Genomic DNA, 16,931 nt, shown 5'->3' with positions numbered 1-16,931 from the left:
ACGATTTGTGCAGCTCTAAGTGGTAGCATGACCTATTAATCACTGGACACTGCTCTATGAATGACTTTTATCTACAGTTGTCTATTGTGCAACATCTTATCATGCTAACACATCTGCTGTTACGTGTTGCTTCTTCTTGGATTGTACTAAAGTTCATCTTGTTAATACAGGACTTGTATGTGGGAACTCCTATATAAAACTCTAGTTCGTGCCACTACCTAAACGGGTGTGAAGGAAGGCACTAGACAGATTTTAAAGTGTAAAGCTGGGTACACATGCAGTTCAGAAGGAAGAGGCCACATTTTCTATCAGTGTGTGACCTGTTATGTAAAGCAGTCCTGCTGAGAAAACCAGCCAGTGACTGCAGCACTGATCGGTTATTGTGGTTGCACCAATGCCGAGCATTTGCATGAGCACTTGTACTCGTGCAAATGCTCCGATACTTGGGCAGCCTCACAGATGATCAGTGTGGCGGTGGGGGGGGGCAGTTACAAGCACCGATCTCCCTGTATAGCTTTTCTGACAGCCGCTTCTCATCCTCCCTCACGCAGCTGTCAGGGAGATCGGTAGTTTTAAATACAAAAATACTGCGCATGTGAAAAGATCATTCAGTGTGAAAGAAAAGAAGCACCACAAATGTGAGATAATACCACAAGAAACAAGATAAAGGTGTGTTATGCTACAGTGATTATACTTTATTTTTTTTCCCCCAATATTTTTAATATCAATCAAATACCAGTCTCTTAAATGGGCCATATGGTCAAATGGCAAGCTCCAACTGTGGATAAGCTTGTCCAATCCCTTCACTAAGGCCCCTTGCACACTGGGGCGGGAGCCGCGGTGGCGGTATAGCGCCGCTAAAAATAGCGACGCTATACTGTCGGATTTGGCCACTAGCGGTATGGTATTAACCCCCGCTAGCGGCCGATAAAGGGTTAATACCGCCTGCAATGTGCCTCTGCAGAGGCGCATTGCGGGCGGTATTGCCGCGGTTTACCATTGTTTTAAATGGGAAGGAGCAGTATACATACCGCTCCAAAGATGCTGCTAGCAGGAGATTTTTCTCAAATCGCCTTTCAGGACAACCTTGGAGAGAGCGCAGCTCCGCCTCTTCTGTAGGAAACACCCACAGGCTTTAAATCCCTCCTCTTCCACCATGGCTTCAGTTATTGTGTTTCCTCCGCCATGGTGGAAGCATCAGGTTGGAGCCAGGGAGCTGCGTTCTCTTCAAGGCTGGAGACAGGCTTTTCCCTCATTTGTTTTTCCTTTTTTTTTAAAGGCTGTGACTAACCATCCCAGCTCCCCCACTGTACCTTTTAGGGGGGATGCTCCGGAGTCCTCTGGTCTCGCCTGCTCACGGGAGCTTTGGGATCCATGGGGGATGCTGCGTCTGGTGCCCGGAGTCCGCAGGTTTTGGCCCCGGTGGTCGGGCAGGTACCGTTTCTTTCAAAGAAACATGTCCTGCATGTCGGTTCCGGGTCCCGGTCTGGCGGGTGACGTCACGCCGGCGACGCGGCGTTTCCTGTGGAGGCGTGGCGCTTGTGGCTCCTGGCGCCTGGAACGCAGGGACTAGAGGGCGGGTTCTCTGACCGGCGCTTCCGTTTCCGGCTCCTATTGATGACGCGGAGCCCGGGAAACTCAAAAACCCAGCGTTTTCCTCTACAGCTGTCTCTCTGCAATGGAGGAAAGAGTTACAGCGATGGCGGATGCAGGCGCCGTCAGCACCGGTCAGGCCCAGGTAAGAGGGGTACAATGGTGCCTTTATTCTGATCCTTATGGGCTTACTATTGTTGTGTTTTTGTTGTTTCCTCCCTATGGGAGCCTGCTCTGCTCTGATGGAAGCTTGTGCTGGGCCATCTAGCAGAAACTCTGGTGGTTGCTATGTTCTATCTTTCTTCTTAAAGGGGACATTTTTCACTCTGGTGGTGGTATTAGCACGGTGGTGGTTTCCCTTGCTTAGCTAATAGAGCTTTGATTTAAATCAGTTTAATTTCTCGTTTCAGGAGAAAACTGCTAGTAAAACTAAACCAGCAAATCCACCAAGCCAAAGGAAATGTCCTTCCTGTAAAAACCCTCTGAGAGACTCTTGGCAGAAAGCCATGTGTAGATCGTGTATTAAAGAACTAGTTGAAGAGGAATCTTCTCAACAAATTAAAGAATTATTTTCATCAGTCAGGGAACTTTCGGACTCACTTAGTTCAGTTAAATCCATGCTAGTACAGAGTTCGGTCCATACTGAGCCCCAGCAACCACCAGCAAGCCCACGAGCTTCCACCTCCAGGCCAGTAGTGGTGGACTCTGGGGATGAGGGGACAAGTACTCTTCCCTCACTTGTAGACTCTGAGGAAGAGGAAGAAGAGGATGCAAGCAGAACCTCTAAATATAAATTATCCCTGGAGGATGTGGATGAACTTTTAGGTGCAATCTACACTACCCTTGATATTCAGGAGGAAAGAGTACAACTATCAGTCCATGATAAAATGTACCAGGGTATGGATGACTCCAAACATAGAGTCTTTCCTGTTCATGAAGTGTTATCTGACACAGTTAAGAAAGAATGGAAAGATCCGGAAAAAGGTCCCTTCCTACCTAAATCTCTTAAGAGAAGATTTCCCTTTGAAAATAAAGAAACCGAGGTTTGGAATAAGAAACCCAGAGTGGATGCTGCCTTTTCACAGGTTTCTAGAAGGACAGATCTGGCCTTTGAAGACATGGGGGTCTTGAAAGATGCGATGGACAAAAGAGCAGATGCTGTCCTTAAAAAAGCTTGGGACTCCGCATCCGCCAGCCTTAAACCAGCCATGGCTTCCACGGTGGTAGCTAGAAACCTGGAATGCTGGGTAGAGAAACTGAAGGGCCACATTGAAGCAGGCACCCATAGGAAAGACCTTTTAGACTCCTTTCCTCTAATCCTTAATGCAATTAAGTACATGGCTGATGCATCAGCCGAATCAATTAAAATGGCAGCCAGATCCTCAGCACTTGTCAATTCAGCTAGGCGCGCAGTCTGGCTAAAAACGTGGTCAGGGGATACAGCCTCAAAGATTAAACTTTGTGGCATCCCTTTTTCAGGGGATTTTCTTTTTGGGCCAGACCTGGAAACAGTCTTAGATAGAACGGCCGATAAAAAGAAGGCTTTCCCAGCCAAGAAGAAACAGACGTTTAAAAAGAATTTTCGTGCTGTTCAACAACCCTACAAAAATAGAGAAGATGTCAACAAAAAACGTTGGATTCCTCAAAAGGGTAGGGGAAGAGGTGGGGTTCTCTTCAGATCTCCTCCAGATCAAACCCCTAAAGACAAATGACAAAACTACTCCAGTAGGGGGAAGATTGTCATCCTTTCTCCCTCAGTGGAGTCAAATATCCACAAGCCCTTTCGTAAAGAACATCATTTTACAAGGTTACAAGCTGGAATTCTCGGAGTGTCCGCCAAGCAGGTTTTACATTACAGCCCTTCCAAGAGACCAGGAAAAGGCTTCAGCCATGACGAACCTTTTACAGGATCTGATTCAACAAGAAGTCATTGTCCAGGTCCCGAAACAGCAGGAGGGTCGGGGGTTTTATTCCCATATATTTCTTGTAAAAAAACCTTCAGGCAAATACCGGTTGATTCTGAATCTAAAGATCCTGAACAGATCAATACGGTACAAACACTTCCATATGGACACAATTTACTCCATCACAAAACTGCTGTCTCCAGGCTGCTTCATGGCATCCCTGGACCTAAGGGATGCCTATTTACATGTGCCAATAGCACCAGCTTCCCAAAAATTCCTTCGCCTAGCCATCAATCTGGGAACATCAGTATGGCACCTCCAATTCAGGGCCCTTCCATTTGGCCTGTCATCTTCCCCCAGAGTTTTCACAAAGATTATGGCGGAAGCCCTGGAGCCCCTAAAACTGAGAGAGGGATCTCGGTCGTGCCATACCTGGACGACCTATTATTTTTCGCAGATTCCAGGGATCAGCTTGTGACGAACCTCCAAACGTCACAGACTCATCTCAAAAATCTAGGTTGGATTTTGAATTTAGAAAAATCGCATCTAGATCCCTCTCAGGAGATGAGGTTTCTAGGCTACACCCTAAACTCAGTAGTGCAAAAGGTGTTCCTGCCTCAGGAAAAGATAGACAAAATCTTTTCAGCAGTGGGTCAGATCCAGACGAACCTTTCAGTACCAGTCAGAACAGTTATGTCAGTTCTGGGCCTCCTTACAGCTACAATTCCAGCAGTCCAGTGGGCAAGACTGCACTCCAGACCACTCCAGAAAAACATCTTGCAGGTCTGGTCACACCAGGTGCCGTTCGAAAAAACGTTTCAAACTATCTGCGAAAGTGAAACGAGCACTATGGTGGTGGAGGGACCCTTCCAATCTAACGAAGGGTCTCCCATGGATTTTTCCCCTGGACAAGCGTCTAACAACCGACGCAAGCTCCTGGGGTTGGGGAGCCCATCTGGAGGGTCAAACCGCTCAAGGCACGTGGTCAAAAATAGAGGCAAAAAAATCGTCAAATTGGCGAGAATTGAAAGCCATTCATTTGGGTCTGATAGCTTTTCAACAGGAGGTCAAAGGACATCATGTACAGATTCTGTCAGACAATACGACAGCAGTGATCTATGTGTTAAAACAAGGGGGAACCAGGAGCAAAGGGCTCATGGACTTAGCCAATCAACTTCTGTCTTGGGCGGAAATAAATGTGGCCTCCCTATCGGCAGTCCATCTGAAGGGATCACAAAATCTCCTAGCAGATCTGCTAAGCAGAAAAAGAGTGGTGGAAGCAGAATGGAGTCTGAACCAGGAGGTGTTCGATATGATATCGGAGGAATGGGGACATCCCCAAGTGGACCTGTTTTCAAGTCAGCAAAATACGAAGGTCCAGGAATTCTTTTCTATTCACAGAATGGATCAGGCAGTGGGGATAGACGCCCTAGCACACCCATGGAATTACCGGCTGTGTTACGCCTTTCCCCCTTTTCCACTAATTCCTCTGGTCCTAAGGAAATTCAGGGAGGAAAACACCAACTTGCTCCTGATCGCTCCTTTTTGGCCAAAAAGGCCTTGGTTTGCAACACTTTTGAACCTGGCCTCAAAACCTCCCTGGAGATTACCATACAGGAAGGATCTATTGACACAGGGCTCTGTGTGCCATCCGGAAGCAAGCAGGCTACATCTAAGTGCTTGGTTTCTGAAGAAGACCTTCTAAAATCTAAAGGACTTTCTGATAAAGTAGTTAAAACTCTACTATCAAGTAGAAAAGAGGTAACTAGGTCCATCTACCTCAAAGTATGGAAGAAATTTAACTCTTGGTGTTCTTCCAAACATTTCGAAATCAAGAGTACTATTTCAGTTCTGGAATTTCTCCATGAAGGAATGGAGAAAGGTCTAGCCGCCAGCACCCTGAAAACACAGATAGTGGCTCTCTGTTTATCTTGAAAGATCTTTATCCAAAGAGACTTTAATTTCTAGATTTTTTAGGGCTCTGGCTCGAAATAGACCGATAGCCCTCAAAGTTTTCCCTTGTTGGGACTTATCTATTGTTTTGCAAGGTCTCACGGGAGCTCCGTTTGAACCTTTACAGAGTGCATCGTTAAAAAGTTTAGTTCTCAAAACAATTTTTTTAGTTGCCATTACATCAGCAAGGAGAATCAGTGAGCTCCAAGCTCTAGCAATTAAGGAACCCTTCCTTAGAGTTTTGCCAGACCGAGTGGTCCTTCAAACGGATCCAGCCTTCCTACCGAAAGTGGCCTCAACTTTCCATCGGTCGCAAGAAATAATTCTACCAACATTTTCCTCAGTTCCGGCTAATGCAGGAGAAGAAGCTTTCCATACACTGGATGTAAGGAGATGTCTGTTACAGTTCCTTTCCGTCACCAAGGAGTTCAGGAAATCAAACGCTCTTTTTGTGGTATTCTCCGGTTCCCGAAAAGGGGAAAAAGCTTCTAAGAGTACGCTCGGTAGGTGGCTTAGACAAGCAATTTCTGAAGCCTATCAAGCAAAAGGAGAAGTTCCTCCTTCTGGGATCGCTGCTCACTCTACAAGGTCAACCGCAGTTTCCTGGGCCGAAAGGGCCGGTGCTACGCCTGATCAGATCTGTAAGGCTGCTACTTGGTCCAGTTTTTCAACTTTTATTCGGCACTACAGGTTGGACTTGCTGTCGGCCGCAGATCAAGCCTTCGGCAGGAAGGTACTGCAGGCAGTAGTCCCACCCTAGGGTAAGTTACTTGGTTATCCTCTCCAAGGTTGTCCTGAAAGGCGATTTGAGAAAGGCCTAGTTAGACTTACCGGTGACGGTATTTCTAAGAGCCTTTCAGGACAACCGCTATTTCCCTCCCTAAAATGTATATAAAAAAGTAAAGTATGTATCTATCATGGTGTTGTGGTTCTCTGTGCTTTGTTTTCCAGTGCCGGAGGCCACACAATAACTGAAGCCATGGTGGAAGAGGAGGGATTTAAAGCCTGTGGGTGTTTCCTACAGAAGAGGCGGAGCTGCGCTCTCTCCAAGGTTGTCCTGAAAGGCTCTTAGAAATACCGTCACCGGTAAGTCTAACTAGGCCTTTTTCTCTCCTGCCAGCGCATCGCCTCAGTGTGAAAGCCCTCCGGCTTTCACATTGGGGTTGCTGGGCAGGAGATTTTCAGGTGGTATAGCAGCACTGTACCGCCTGAAAAACTCCTCGGTGTGAAAGGGGTCTAAGTGAATACGCCACCACCACAATAGGTTGGACTCTTACCTGAGAGCCTGGTCTCCTTATTACGAAGGGTCAAACAGGTAGAGGTCATCAGCAGGGGAAGGAATTGCGTAAAGAATCACTCCAGAGCATCCAGGAGACTCCACACAAATGACGATCTTGTAGTCAGATCCAAATAAAATGCTGGATAGTGTAAAACCTCTAGAATGGGGAAAAGTGTGTGTGTGTGTGTGTGTGTGTGTGTGTGTACCCATCTTTACTGTATTGAAGATATAATTGCTACCTGTCGCTCACTTTGATGCATTAGTAGACAATTTCAGGTATGTAAACATTTGGGGCTTTGTGAAGCTTTGTAATGGAAATCTAGACTTCAGCTAGGAGGTTAGTGCTTGACTCTCCACTCGCCCTCCCATCTTCTGTGACAAATGTAAAACATTGCTATGCCTTTGTGAAATTTGCTGATCTATTATTTTAAGCCATGCCTGGCAAATTCTCAAATTCTGAAAAACATTCAGTGATGATTCTCCAAGCAATTGTAGGTTTATATACCAATCTGAACAAACCTGTTTCTTCCCACTTTAAAGGTCTACAGAGCATTCATGTGCATTTTAGTATACCTACATTTTATATGGATCTGAACACAGGAATTTTATGGTGGACACATATAAACATGTGTGCATTAGATGGGGCCCACTGGAAAGCTAGTCTTTTGTCATTTCCTGGATTGAACACCATTGCATTTCATGAACTCTGCCTCCTGTACCACAGTTCTTCCTTTTTTTTTCTCTCACAGGGCAGATGTGGTTAGGTATTGACATTAATTTTGCATTAGGACTGTCATCCACTGTACTTTTTAACTTTAATGATAATGCTCTGAGCATTGTTCAAGCTAATGTTTCTTCTGAACCAGTCAGATCTCTTAGCAGTGTGGTTTGTCTCTCCTATCTTAATAGTCTTGTAACCTGCCCTTCTCCCTTAATGCTGTGGGTTTGGCAGAAACGCCTTTGAAGCATGCCTCATCCCTAAATTAGATCTAGCTATTTTGTAGAATTGGCAAACATCGTCATCATTTTGCAACCGTTTTGTGTACAGTTTAATTTTTACATTTCTGAAGCGCAGTGCTACAATGATCAGAAGGAATTTTTGTCTGATCCTCTTTACAGAATTGCTTCAGCTCAGATACATTTGTAGGATGTTTGGTGTGAATGGCTCTCATTCCACAGCATCTCTATGGGGTTTAAGGTCTGGGATCTGACTGGGCCACTCCAAAAGGTGCATTTTCTTTTTCTGAAGCCAGTCTGGTGGATTTTCTTCACTGCTTGGCGTCGCTGTCCTGCTGCATCATCCAACTTCTACTAAGCCTCAACTGGTGGACAGCCAACCTGACATTCCTGTACGATGTAAACTTGGTAATTTTCCCCTCGAAGATGGCAAGTGGTCCAGGCCCTAAGACAGCGAAGCAAGCCAACGTCATGATGTTCCCTCCACTATATTTCACCATTGGGATGATATTTTGATGCTGGTAATCTGTGGCCTTTTTGTGCCATACGCATAAACACAGTGCTGATTACTTTTCCTGAACAGTTTAACTTTTGTTTCGTCAGTCCACAAAACACTTTCTCAGTAGCATTGCTGTTTGCTAAACTTCAAGAGCATAGCAATGTTTTGGAAAGTAGTGGCTTCTTCTATGGTGTTCTGTCACAGACACCCTGCCTGTTCAAGGACTTGCGAAAGGTAGACTTGTGAACAAGGGGGATGGTTGCCAGTTCCAGTGATGTCTTCAAGCCTTTAGCATTGTTTTGTGGATTCTACGTTGTACCTTGAGTCATCTTGGCTGGGTGCCCACTTCTAGGTAGAGTAGCCACACTATCTCCATTTATATATATATTTTGTTTAAAGCGGTTATAAACCGTTGGACTTTTTTGTGCCTGCAAGGTAAAGGCATAATGTGCTAGTATGCATCGCTGGCGTAATGTCACATCGCTTTATCGTCAATTTTGCAGCGCTTTTAACCCCCCCCCCCCCCCCCGCTTTGCCAGCGGTATAGCCATGGTGCCGCTCCAAAGATGCTACTAGCAGCAGGACTTGTTTTACCGTCCTGCTAGCGCACTGCTCCAGTGTGAAAGCCCTCAGGGTTTAGGCGCTTTGGGCATGTATTTTTTTTTCTTCTCCAAAGCTCCCAAACTCTACTCCATAAAAGCCAAACCCATGTACACATAGGTTTTAGGATCATTTAGGAGATGCTCAGTTTAGAGGAGGTTCAACCTCCCTCTCCTGAAATCGGAAGCATCGCGTTCAGCAAAGGAACGTTTTGACCGCTGGCCGCAAAACACGGCACAATTTTGCCACGTTTTGTGGTTTCCCGCAGCCAAAGTAGTTCAAATGCACATGAAGCCTTAAATGTTTTTTTTTCTCAGTGTTTTTTTTTTTTTTTTCACCTTAACCACTTAAGGACATTGGGTGTTTTTCAGATTTGGTGCTTACAAGACTAAAACTGTTTTTTTTTTTTGCTAGAAAATTACTTAAAACCCCCAAACATTATATATATAATATAAAAAAAAATTTTCTAACACCCTAGAGCAGGGGTCTTCAAACTACGGCCCTCCAGGTGTTCAGGAACTACAATTCCCATCATGCCTAGTCATGTCTGTGAATGTCAGAGTTTTGCGATGCCTCATGAGATTTGTAGTTCTGCAACAGCTGGAGGGCCGTAGTTTGAGGATCCCTGCCCTAGAGAATAAAATGGCGGTCATTGCAATACTTTTGGTCACACCGTATTTGCACAGCGGTCTTGTAAGTGCACTTTTTTTGGAAAAAATTCACTTTTTTTAAATTAAAAAATAAGACGGCAATAAATTTGGCCCAATTTTTTGAGAGATATATATATATATATATATATATATATATATATATATATATATATATATATATATATATATATATATATATATATATATATATAATTTGAAAAAATGACAACAAAAAAATGTGTCTTTAAGACGCATGGGCGGGACTGACGTTTTGACGTCACTTCCGCCCTGCTATGGGGACGGGTGGGGGCCATCTTGCCCTCACTTGCAACCCCACACAGCAGGCTGAAGGACCCGATCGCCTCCGCCGCTACCGACGGCTCTCCCGCTGCCGATAACGGTGATCTCGCTGCGAATCCACCGCAGAGACCACCGTTCTCTTTTACAGGACCGCTCACACTTAAGATGGATATATCGGTTGTGGCAGCAGCTGCTGCCGTTACCGAGATATACATCTTTAAAGTACCAACGTAAATGTACCGGTGGTTAATGTATCCTATGCATTAAGGTTCCATGCACACTGGGCTTAAAAAAACATCTGTTCTTTTTGGAGTAAAAAACGTCCATATAGAGCTTTTTTTGTACAAAGTTTAGACGAGTTTAGGAGAGTTTTTTAATTATTTTTTTTCTGCCAGTGAGCTCCAATCAGAAACGCGAATGAGAAGGTTTTTTTTTCTTTCCTGTCTCTAAATGTTCTCAAAAATATGCCTGTAAACGTCCTAATGTGTATGGACACAAAGGATAACATTGAGTTGAGGCAGAACACAAAACTCCTGTAGAAGCAACGTTTTTTTATGCCAATATGCATGGAGCCTAAGGTAAAAAAAAAAACTGGCAATGACACCCCCCCCCCCCCCCCAAATGTGCCCGTTCACCTGCTGCGTTCGCCCCATGACGTCCTCTTCTCCACTCAGTCTGGCCGTTGATTGGATGAATTGATGGCAGCTCAGCCATTGGCTTGCGCTGCTGTCAATCATATCCAATGATACGGCGCGCCAGGGGCGGGGCCGAGTAATGAAGTCTGCGGCTATAGCTGCCGGCTTTTTCACGAGAGCATGCCCGCAAGAACTAACCGCCCATGGGAAAGAGCTCCCATGAATGGGGTTAGTTCTTGCGGGAAGCAGCCGAGACAGCCACCGAGGGACCCCAGAAGACCAGGATTGGGGTCACTGTGTGCAAAACGAGCTGCACAGTGGAGGTAAGAGCCGGTTCACACTGGGGCGACTTGGGATCCGACTTGAAGTCGCCTCAAGTCGTCCCAAGTCGCGCTGTTGAGAAAAACAATGCAAGTGAATGGGAGCGGTGTTAATACACACGACTCGAGTCGCTCCGACTTCAAAAGAAGTTCCTGTACTACTTCAATCTGACTTGTAGGCGATTTGTACCCATTGATTTCAATGGAAGTCGCCTCCAAGTCTGATCACTGTCTTAACTGAAGCGACTTTCCAGGAAGATAACATACATTTCTCAGGCAAACATCTCCCTCCCCTAGAGCTGATTGTTGTTTGGCCACTGGAAAGTCTCCTGTCCTGGAGACGACTTCAAGTCGTGTTGTAAATCGCCACCAGATCGCCCTGTGGTTCATGCTCAAGTCGTGTCGGAGTCGCTTCTGGAAGTCGTGTTGCCCTAGTGTGAACCGACTCTTAATTATATAGATGTATCTATCTGAGTAAAGCATTTTTTCGTTTTTCAAAATATTTAATTTTATTATACAAGAGGGCCATCTATAACTAGTGGGCTATTTGACACTAAGGCTGCATTCACACCTAAGCGACAGCCGCGTACGCGTGTAGCGGCAGATTTGCCGCGATTACAAATGTATCTTTTTTTTTTTTTTTTTTCTAAAGTATTCCCATTGCTGTCTATGGGAAAACGCGCCTGTCGCGTGGAAAAAAAGGGTCCGGGACTTTTTTTCAGGCGACAGGCGTTGCGCGTCTATGAGATGTGAACCATCTCCATAGACGGCAATGGGAATTCTCCCCTCTAGCGACAGAAGCGTCCCGCGTCGGGCGTTTTGTCGCTTAGGTGTGAATGCAGCCTTATTCTGATTAACTAAAACATCAAGACCTGATTTTTTGCATGTAGTAGCGATTCTCAATGAATTTTGTATGCACATCGGATATTTTGGTTGTGATTTTGCCCTGTGTATAGTTTAACCTTGAAAATAGTTTCTCACAAATATAGATGCTGCCAAAAACTCAAGACCTGAATAAGACATGATTGTAAAGGGTGGGGTATTTTTCTTTTGGGAAAATAAAACTTCTAAAAGTCCAGTAAAGAGACGCTGTCAGATTTTTCTCAACCACACGTGTTCGCTAAGTGTAAATGCATTTTTAACCCCAATTATTTTTAAGTAAGTTTACGATTTTGTGTTGGCTCACATTCATAGCGGTCTTGGGCCACATGCGGCCCTTGGACTGCAGGTTGGACACCCCTGGCTTACTGCAAGGTTACAGAGGAAGGGCTATAGGAGGTTATTATGAAGATGTTTCCTTAATATTTAAATGAATCCCTTCACAGAGGAAGTCTCTGGGAGGGTGCTATCTGGGAGGGTGGGACTCTCCTTGTTCACGCAGGTCAGCATATTTAATTGGGCAGGATTGAATTCTGATTGTGATCCTGCCCAGCCACTCCATCCTGCCCTGCCACAGCACAGCTAGCTGTCGGCACAGGCTGTATGAAGGGGTTTCCCCTCGTGAATAATGCTGCGAACTGTGAGGTGGGACTTGGAAGGTTTGGAATCTTCCAGTAGGTGTGACAGGGTGGGATTAAATGCTAATTCGGATGTATTCAATCCCATCGACCATCATAGCTGTGAAGGAACTTGCATCATTTGTGGAGTCTGAAAGACTACAAAGGGGAGTGTTGGATGCTTTAGCTGTTGCAGGAAGTGGCTGTAGAAGGAACAGAGTCTATCAGCAGGCTATACAGAGTGTCACATGATACAAAGCCACAGCTAAACCCAGAATAGAGGGGAAATGCAGACAACAGAGCAACATTGGTATGAGGTATGATCTAGGCAGGGAGTTCAGCTTTAAAAAAAGGTCTACAATTAAACTCAATAGAAACCATTTTTGATCGTAAACTACATTGTATGAGCTATTTTAACTTGGTTGTTTTTTGTTTTTATCCAGGATATCAAGCCAATGCGGGACCAAATAGTCAGAGTAAAGAGATATGAGAAGGTACCTCTTATTCTGGTCGGTAACAAGGTTGACCTGGAGTCTGAGCGAGAAGTCATGTCTACAGAAGGCCGCTCTCTAGCTCAGGAATGGGGCTGCCCTTTTATGGAGACATCGGCCAAGAGCAAGACTATGGTGGATGAACTGTTTGCGGAGATCGTCAGGCAAATGAACTATGCATCTCTGCCTGAGAAGCAGGATCAGTGTTGTACAACATGCACCGTTCAATGAGACACTCGGAGGGACCTCAAACGTGGCCATAAAGAGCAGGTCAGTGTCCTGCCTTTCTGCACATTTCTGTGGTTTTAGGAATGCCTTTAATATTTCTCTCTACACGGTTTGAATCTGTTTGCTTTTGCTGTAGAGATGGGGAGTGAATAATGAATGGGAGTGTTTGCTGGATGAAGCCCACCTTTTTGATCATCATTTGCAGTATGCTGTTCCTAAATGGGATTTTAGGGGTTTGGTTAACTTTTAGGTCTTGTTTATATCGGAGGCAACATTTTGTACTACTACCTGACCACCTAGCCATGTTCTTCATTGATTTTAAAATGATCATATAGAGCTGTGAACCTGCATGTGTTATAGTTGTCTTGTGTCATGGCGAGGCAAAAATTATGCAGCTGCTGCAGCGTGAAGCTTTGCAACTGTCTCTTGACTTCTGTTGTAGTGTACCTTTAAAAGCTATAGGTGTGTTTCAGATGCAAAGTTGCAAAGTGATAAGAGTGCTTAGGCATGGAGAGCATTTGAGGTGCATTGCTTGTCACGTTGTGAAATTATGTTTAACGCATCTGTAATGTGTATTAATGCTCTAGGCCCCATTAATACCAGTTTAAAGCAGCATTCTAATTGTGTATCGGTATGAACCTAGCCTTAAAGTGGCATTAAAGCGGTGGTTCACCCTAATAAAACATATTTTTTATAGCATTAAATTAGGCATAGTAGCGCGAGCTACAGTATGCCTGTATTGTTTTTTTTTAGCCCCGTACTCACTGTGCAATGCTATATAGAAGATTCCGACCCCCCTGCGTGGAATGGGCGTTCCTATCAAGAGGGAGGATGATTGACGGCCGGCTATGGCACGTCACGCTTCTCCGGGAATAGCCGAAATAGGACTTGGCGCTTCACGGCGCCTGCGCCGTGAAGAGCCGAGACCTGTTCCGGCTATCTTCGGGGAGCGTGACGTCAGAATCTTCTATACAGGATTGCACAGTGAGTACCGGGCTAAAAAAATCAATACAGGCATACTGTAGCTCGCGCTACTATGCCTAATTTAATGGTAAAATGTTGTTAGTGTGGGTGAACCACCGCTTTAAAGGTTCAGCTTTCAAAAAAAAAAAACCTGTTATACTTGCCTTCTCTATGCAGTGGTTTTGCACAGAGCAGCCCAGATCCCCCTTTTTTTGGGTCCCCTGGCGGTGCTCCTGCCCCCCCCCCGAACAATGCCTCCAATAGCAAGCGGCTTGCTATGGGGGCACTGGTGCGTGCTCGCTCCTGAGCCCTGCTCTGTGCCTCTTTTAAGACACACACCGCCGTGGCTCGGCCCCACCCTCGCTCTCTCCTCATTGGCTCACTGATGTGATTGACAGTGGTGACAGCTAATGGCTCATGTTTCTATCTCAGCCAATGACGAGAGGGAGAGAATTGGGACAGCGGAGGCTCTCGTGCACATCGCTGGATTGAGAGGAGCTCAGGTGAATATTGGGGGGGACACGCTGTTTTTTTATGGCGGCTCTCGTGTGTGTGTGTGTGTGTGTGTGTGTGTGTGTGTGTGTGTGTGTGCTCACTTCCAAGCCCCACTCTGTCCATAAGACACACAGAACAAGGCTTTGTCCCCGCTCCCACCTCCAATGCTTGTGAGCTACGTTTGACAGCAGTGGGAGCCATGCATGAAGGGGCAGCACTGTAAGCCAATTGGGCCTTAAAGCAGAGGTTCACCCAAAATAACATCTATATTGGAGCACAGAAAAAAGTAGTGATTGTCACCGGCGCCAACGAATATATTATAAATTATATTGACCTGCTGCAGTACTGTGTAAACCTTCAAAGAGGTTTAAGTATGGAAGCAGAAAAGTATTGTTACTGCGCTGGTCTAAATATGCGATGACACAAAATAATTAACCCCTTAAACTCAGTTAAAAAATATACTTATATGTGATACAGTAAAATGTATTTATATTTATAACTACACTTTTATATTTATATCTGTTTGCTGGCAAAATAGTTGCTTATAGCACCACGCACAATTTACATGCTCAAGAGAGCTGGACATTGATTTTTATTTATTCACATTCTTGAGAGATTTTGATATTGTCATTTATTTATTTGAATTTTGTTTGTTGGCACAGTAGATGTACATAGCATTACGCAATTGTACATGCTCACGAGAGCTGGATATTGCTATTTATTTATTTAGTTATTTATAGTGTTTTTTCACGTATATCACTGTATTGGATTCAGCACTTTACTGTATCGCATATAGGTATATTTTTTAACTGAGTTTAAGGGTTAATTATTTTGTGTCATCGCATATTTAGACCAGCGCAGTAACAATACTTTTCTGCTATGTTGGAGCACACTTCTTACACTACCAACATGTACAGTAGCCATTTATTTTTTTATGCACATACCGTGTTTTGCCTGGTTCAGATTTGGGGTTCCAGGGTACTCACTCCCGCGGGAGTAGGCGTTTCTAGCCTGAGGCGCAATGTAATCTGGGAGTTCGCCCAGATGTGTCATGTCCTTCCGAAAAAGGCACCACCGGCGGATAAGGAACCCCCCCCCCCCCGTACTGTGCAGGCGCGTCACAAACCTCAACGGAGTTTCCGAAAGTAGCCGAACATGTAGAGCTGTTAGTCAGCTCTACATGGCGCCTGCGCAGTCAGCTCTACACGGCTCCTAGTCGTTGCGCAGGCGCCGTTTAGAGCTAACTCTACATGTTTGGCTACTTTCGGAAACTCCGTTGAGGTTCGTGACGTGCCTGCGCAGTACAGGGGGGGTCCTTATCCGCCGGGGGTGCCTTTTTTAGCAGGACACCGTCCGCAGCTTCCAGGAAGTCAGTGCTTGTGGGCTTCACAATGCCCACAAGCAAAATGGAAACTTGGAAGAGCTGATTTTTAAAAGTTCATCTTTTGCCGGAAAACAGACTAGGGAGGTTTGAAGTCACCAAACACGTGAGTACTAATTGGTGATCTACAAACACATTGAACCCCCCCCCAAAAAAAACGATCTGCTGTGGAACCCCCCCCCCCCTTTAAGGCATTGCATTATGCTTTTGAATCTAACAAAAGTCGTGTGCTGCTAATCCATCACTACCTAAGCACAGCCTTCACCAAGCAACTATTCCTATGAATACTGTGCAGAAAGTGAATGTCCAGAGCACTCTGGATCAAAAAACTGGGTGTTCAGAATTAGGGCTGCAACTAATTTAACCGATTTTTATTGTTTTGATTAATCGGATAATAGCCTTAAAAAAAACAAAAAAAAAAACACATTACATGCTTTTCTGCAGCTTCTCCATTGAAGTATATTAAACAAAACAAAAAAAAAAACAAAAATAGCACCGTTCTGCGTTAAGTCCTTGCCCTTTCCAAATACGCAGCAGCTGAAAAAAAATCATGGATGTGAACGTGTCCCATAGGAAAACATGTAAATGAACTGTAGATGTTTCTGCAAAAAACAGAGGTGTGACCCAGGCCTGAGATGTTTAGTAACATAATGTGGTTAAAAAAAAAAAAAAAAGTAGAAAAAGAGCAAATAATCGCTACTGTAAGGGGTTCATTTTTTTTACCGTGGGACAGTGAAAGTAATATTTACAGTAGAGATTTGCTTTTTTGTACTATAAAGGGCTAATTTTAGTTTTTTTAACCCCATTATGTTACTGGCCGATCGATTTATGAAAATTGTAATCGATTAGTTGTCGATTAATCGATTAGTTGTTTCGGCCTTATTCAGAATCTTTTGCCAGGTAAAGCAGTTAACACGGATTTGTTTGTACTGTGTATTTAGCGGTTTGCCTAAAATCGCACCTAAAACCCCCAACTCTTGGAAAATGTAAACGTATCCCTTGCAGGGGGGGCTGCACCCGCGCTGCAAAACTTAATGGCTTTTATTGTCTAGGAGGGAGGAACAACATTTTTATTTAACTGATCCTCCGTTCCCTCAGTAGATGGTGTTCTCCCACGCTTCCGCGGTGGACTGTCACTTGTAATCAAGTCCAGCGCAAGGCTATGGACCTTACTTTGGTCTTGATGA

At 44.8% G+C, this 16,931-nt stretch overlaps 1 protein-coding gene across 2 annotated transcripts in view; it reads left to right on the top strand.

Moving 5' to 3' along the window:
- Positions 1-16,931, top strand: part of RAP2C (RAP2C, member of RAS oncogene family) — a 39,107-nt gene that overhangs the window by 10,419 nt on the left and 11,757 nt on the right. For both annotated transcript variants that reach the window (XM_040323697.1, XM_040323698.1), the window contains exon 3: positions 12,630-12,947. In XM_040323697.1, coding sequence (XP_040179631.1) covers positions 12,630-12,908 — 279 coding nt within the window. In that variant the 3' untranslated portion in view covers positions 12,909-12,947. The remainder of the gene's footprint in view (positions 1-12,629; positions 12,948-16,931) is intronic.

The sequence above is a fragment of the Rana temporaria genome, chromosome 9, assembly GCF_905171775.1.
Source record: "Rana temporaria chromosome 9, aRanTem1.1, whole genome shotgun sequence".
Classification (NCBI taxonomy): domain Eukaryota; kingdom Metazoa; phylum Chordata; class Amphibia; order Anura; family Ranidae; genus Rana; species Rana temporaria.
Note: the sequence above shows the minus strand (reverse complement) of the source record. Positions and strands in the feature narration are given on the sequence as shown.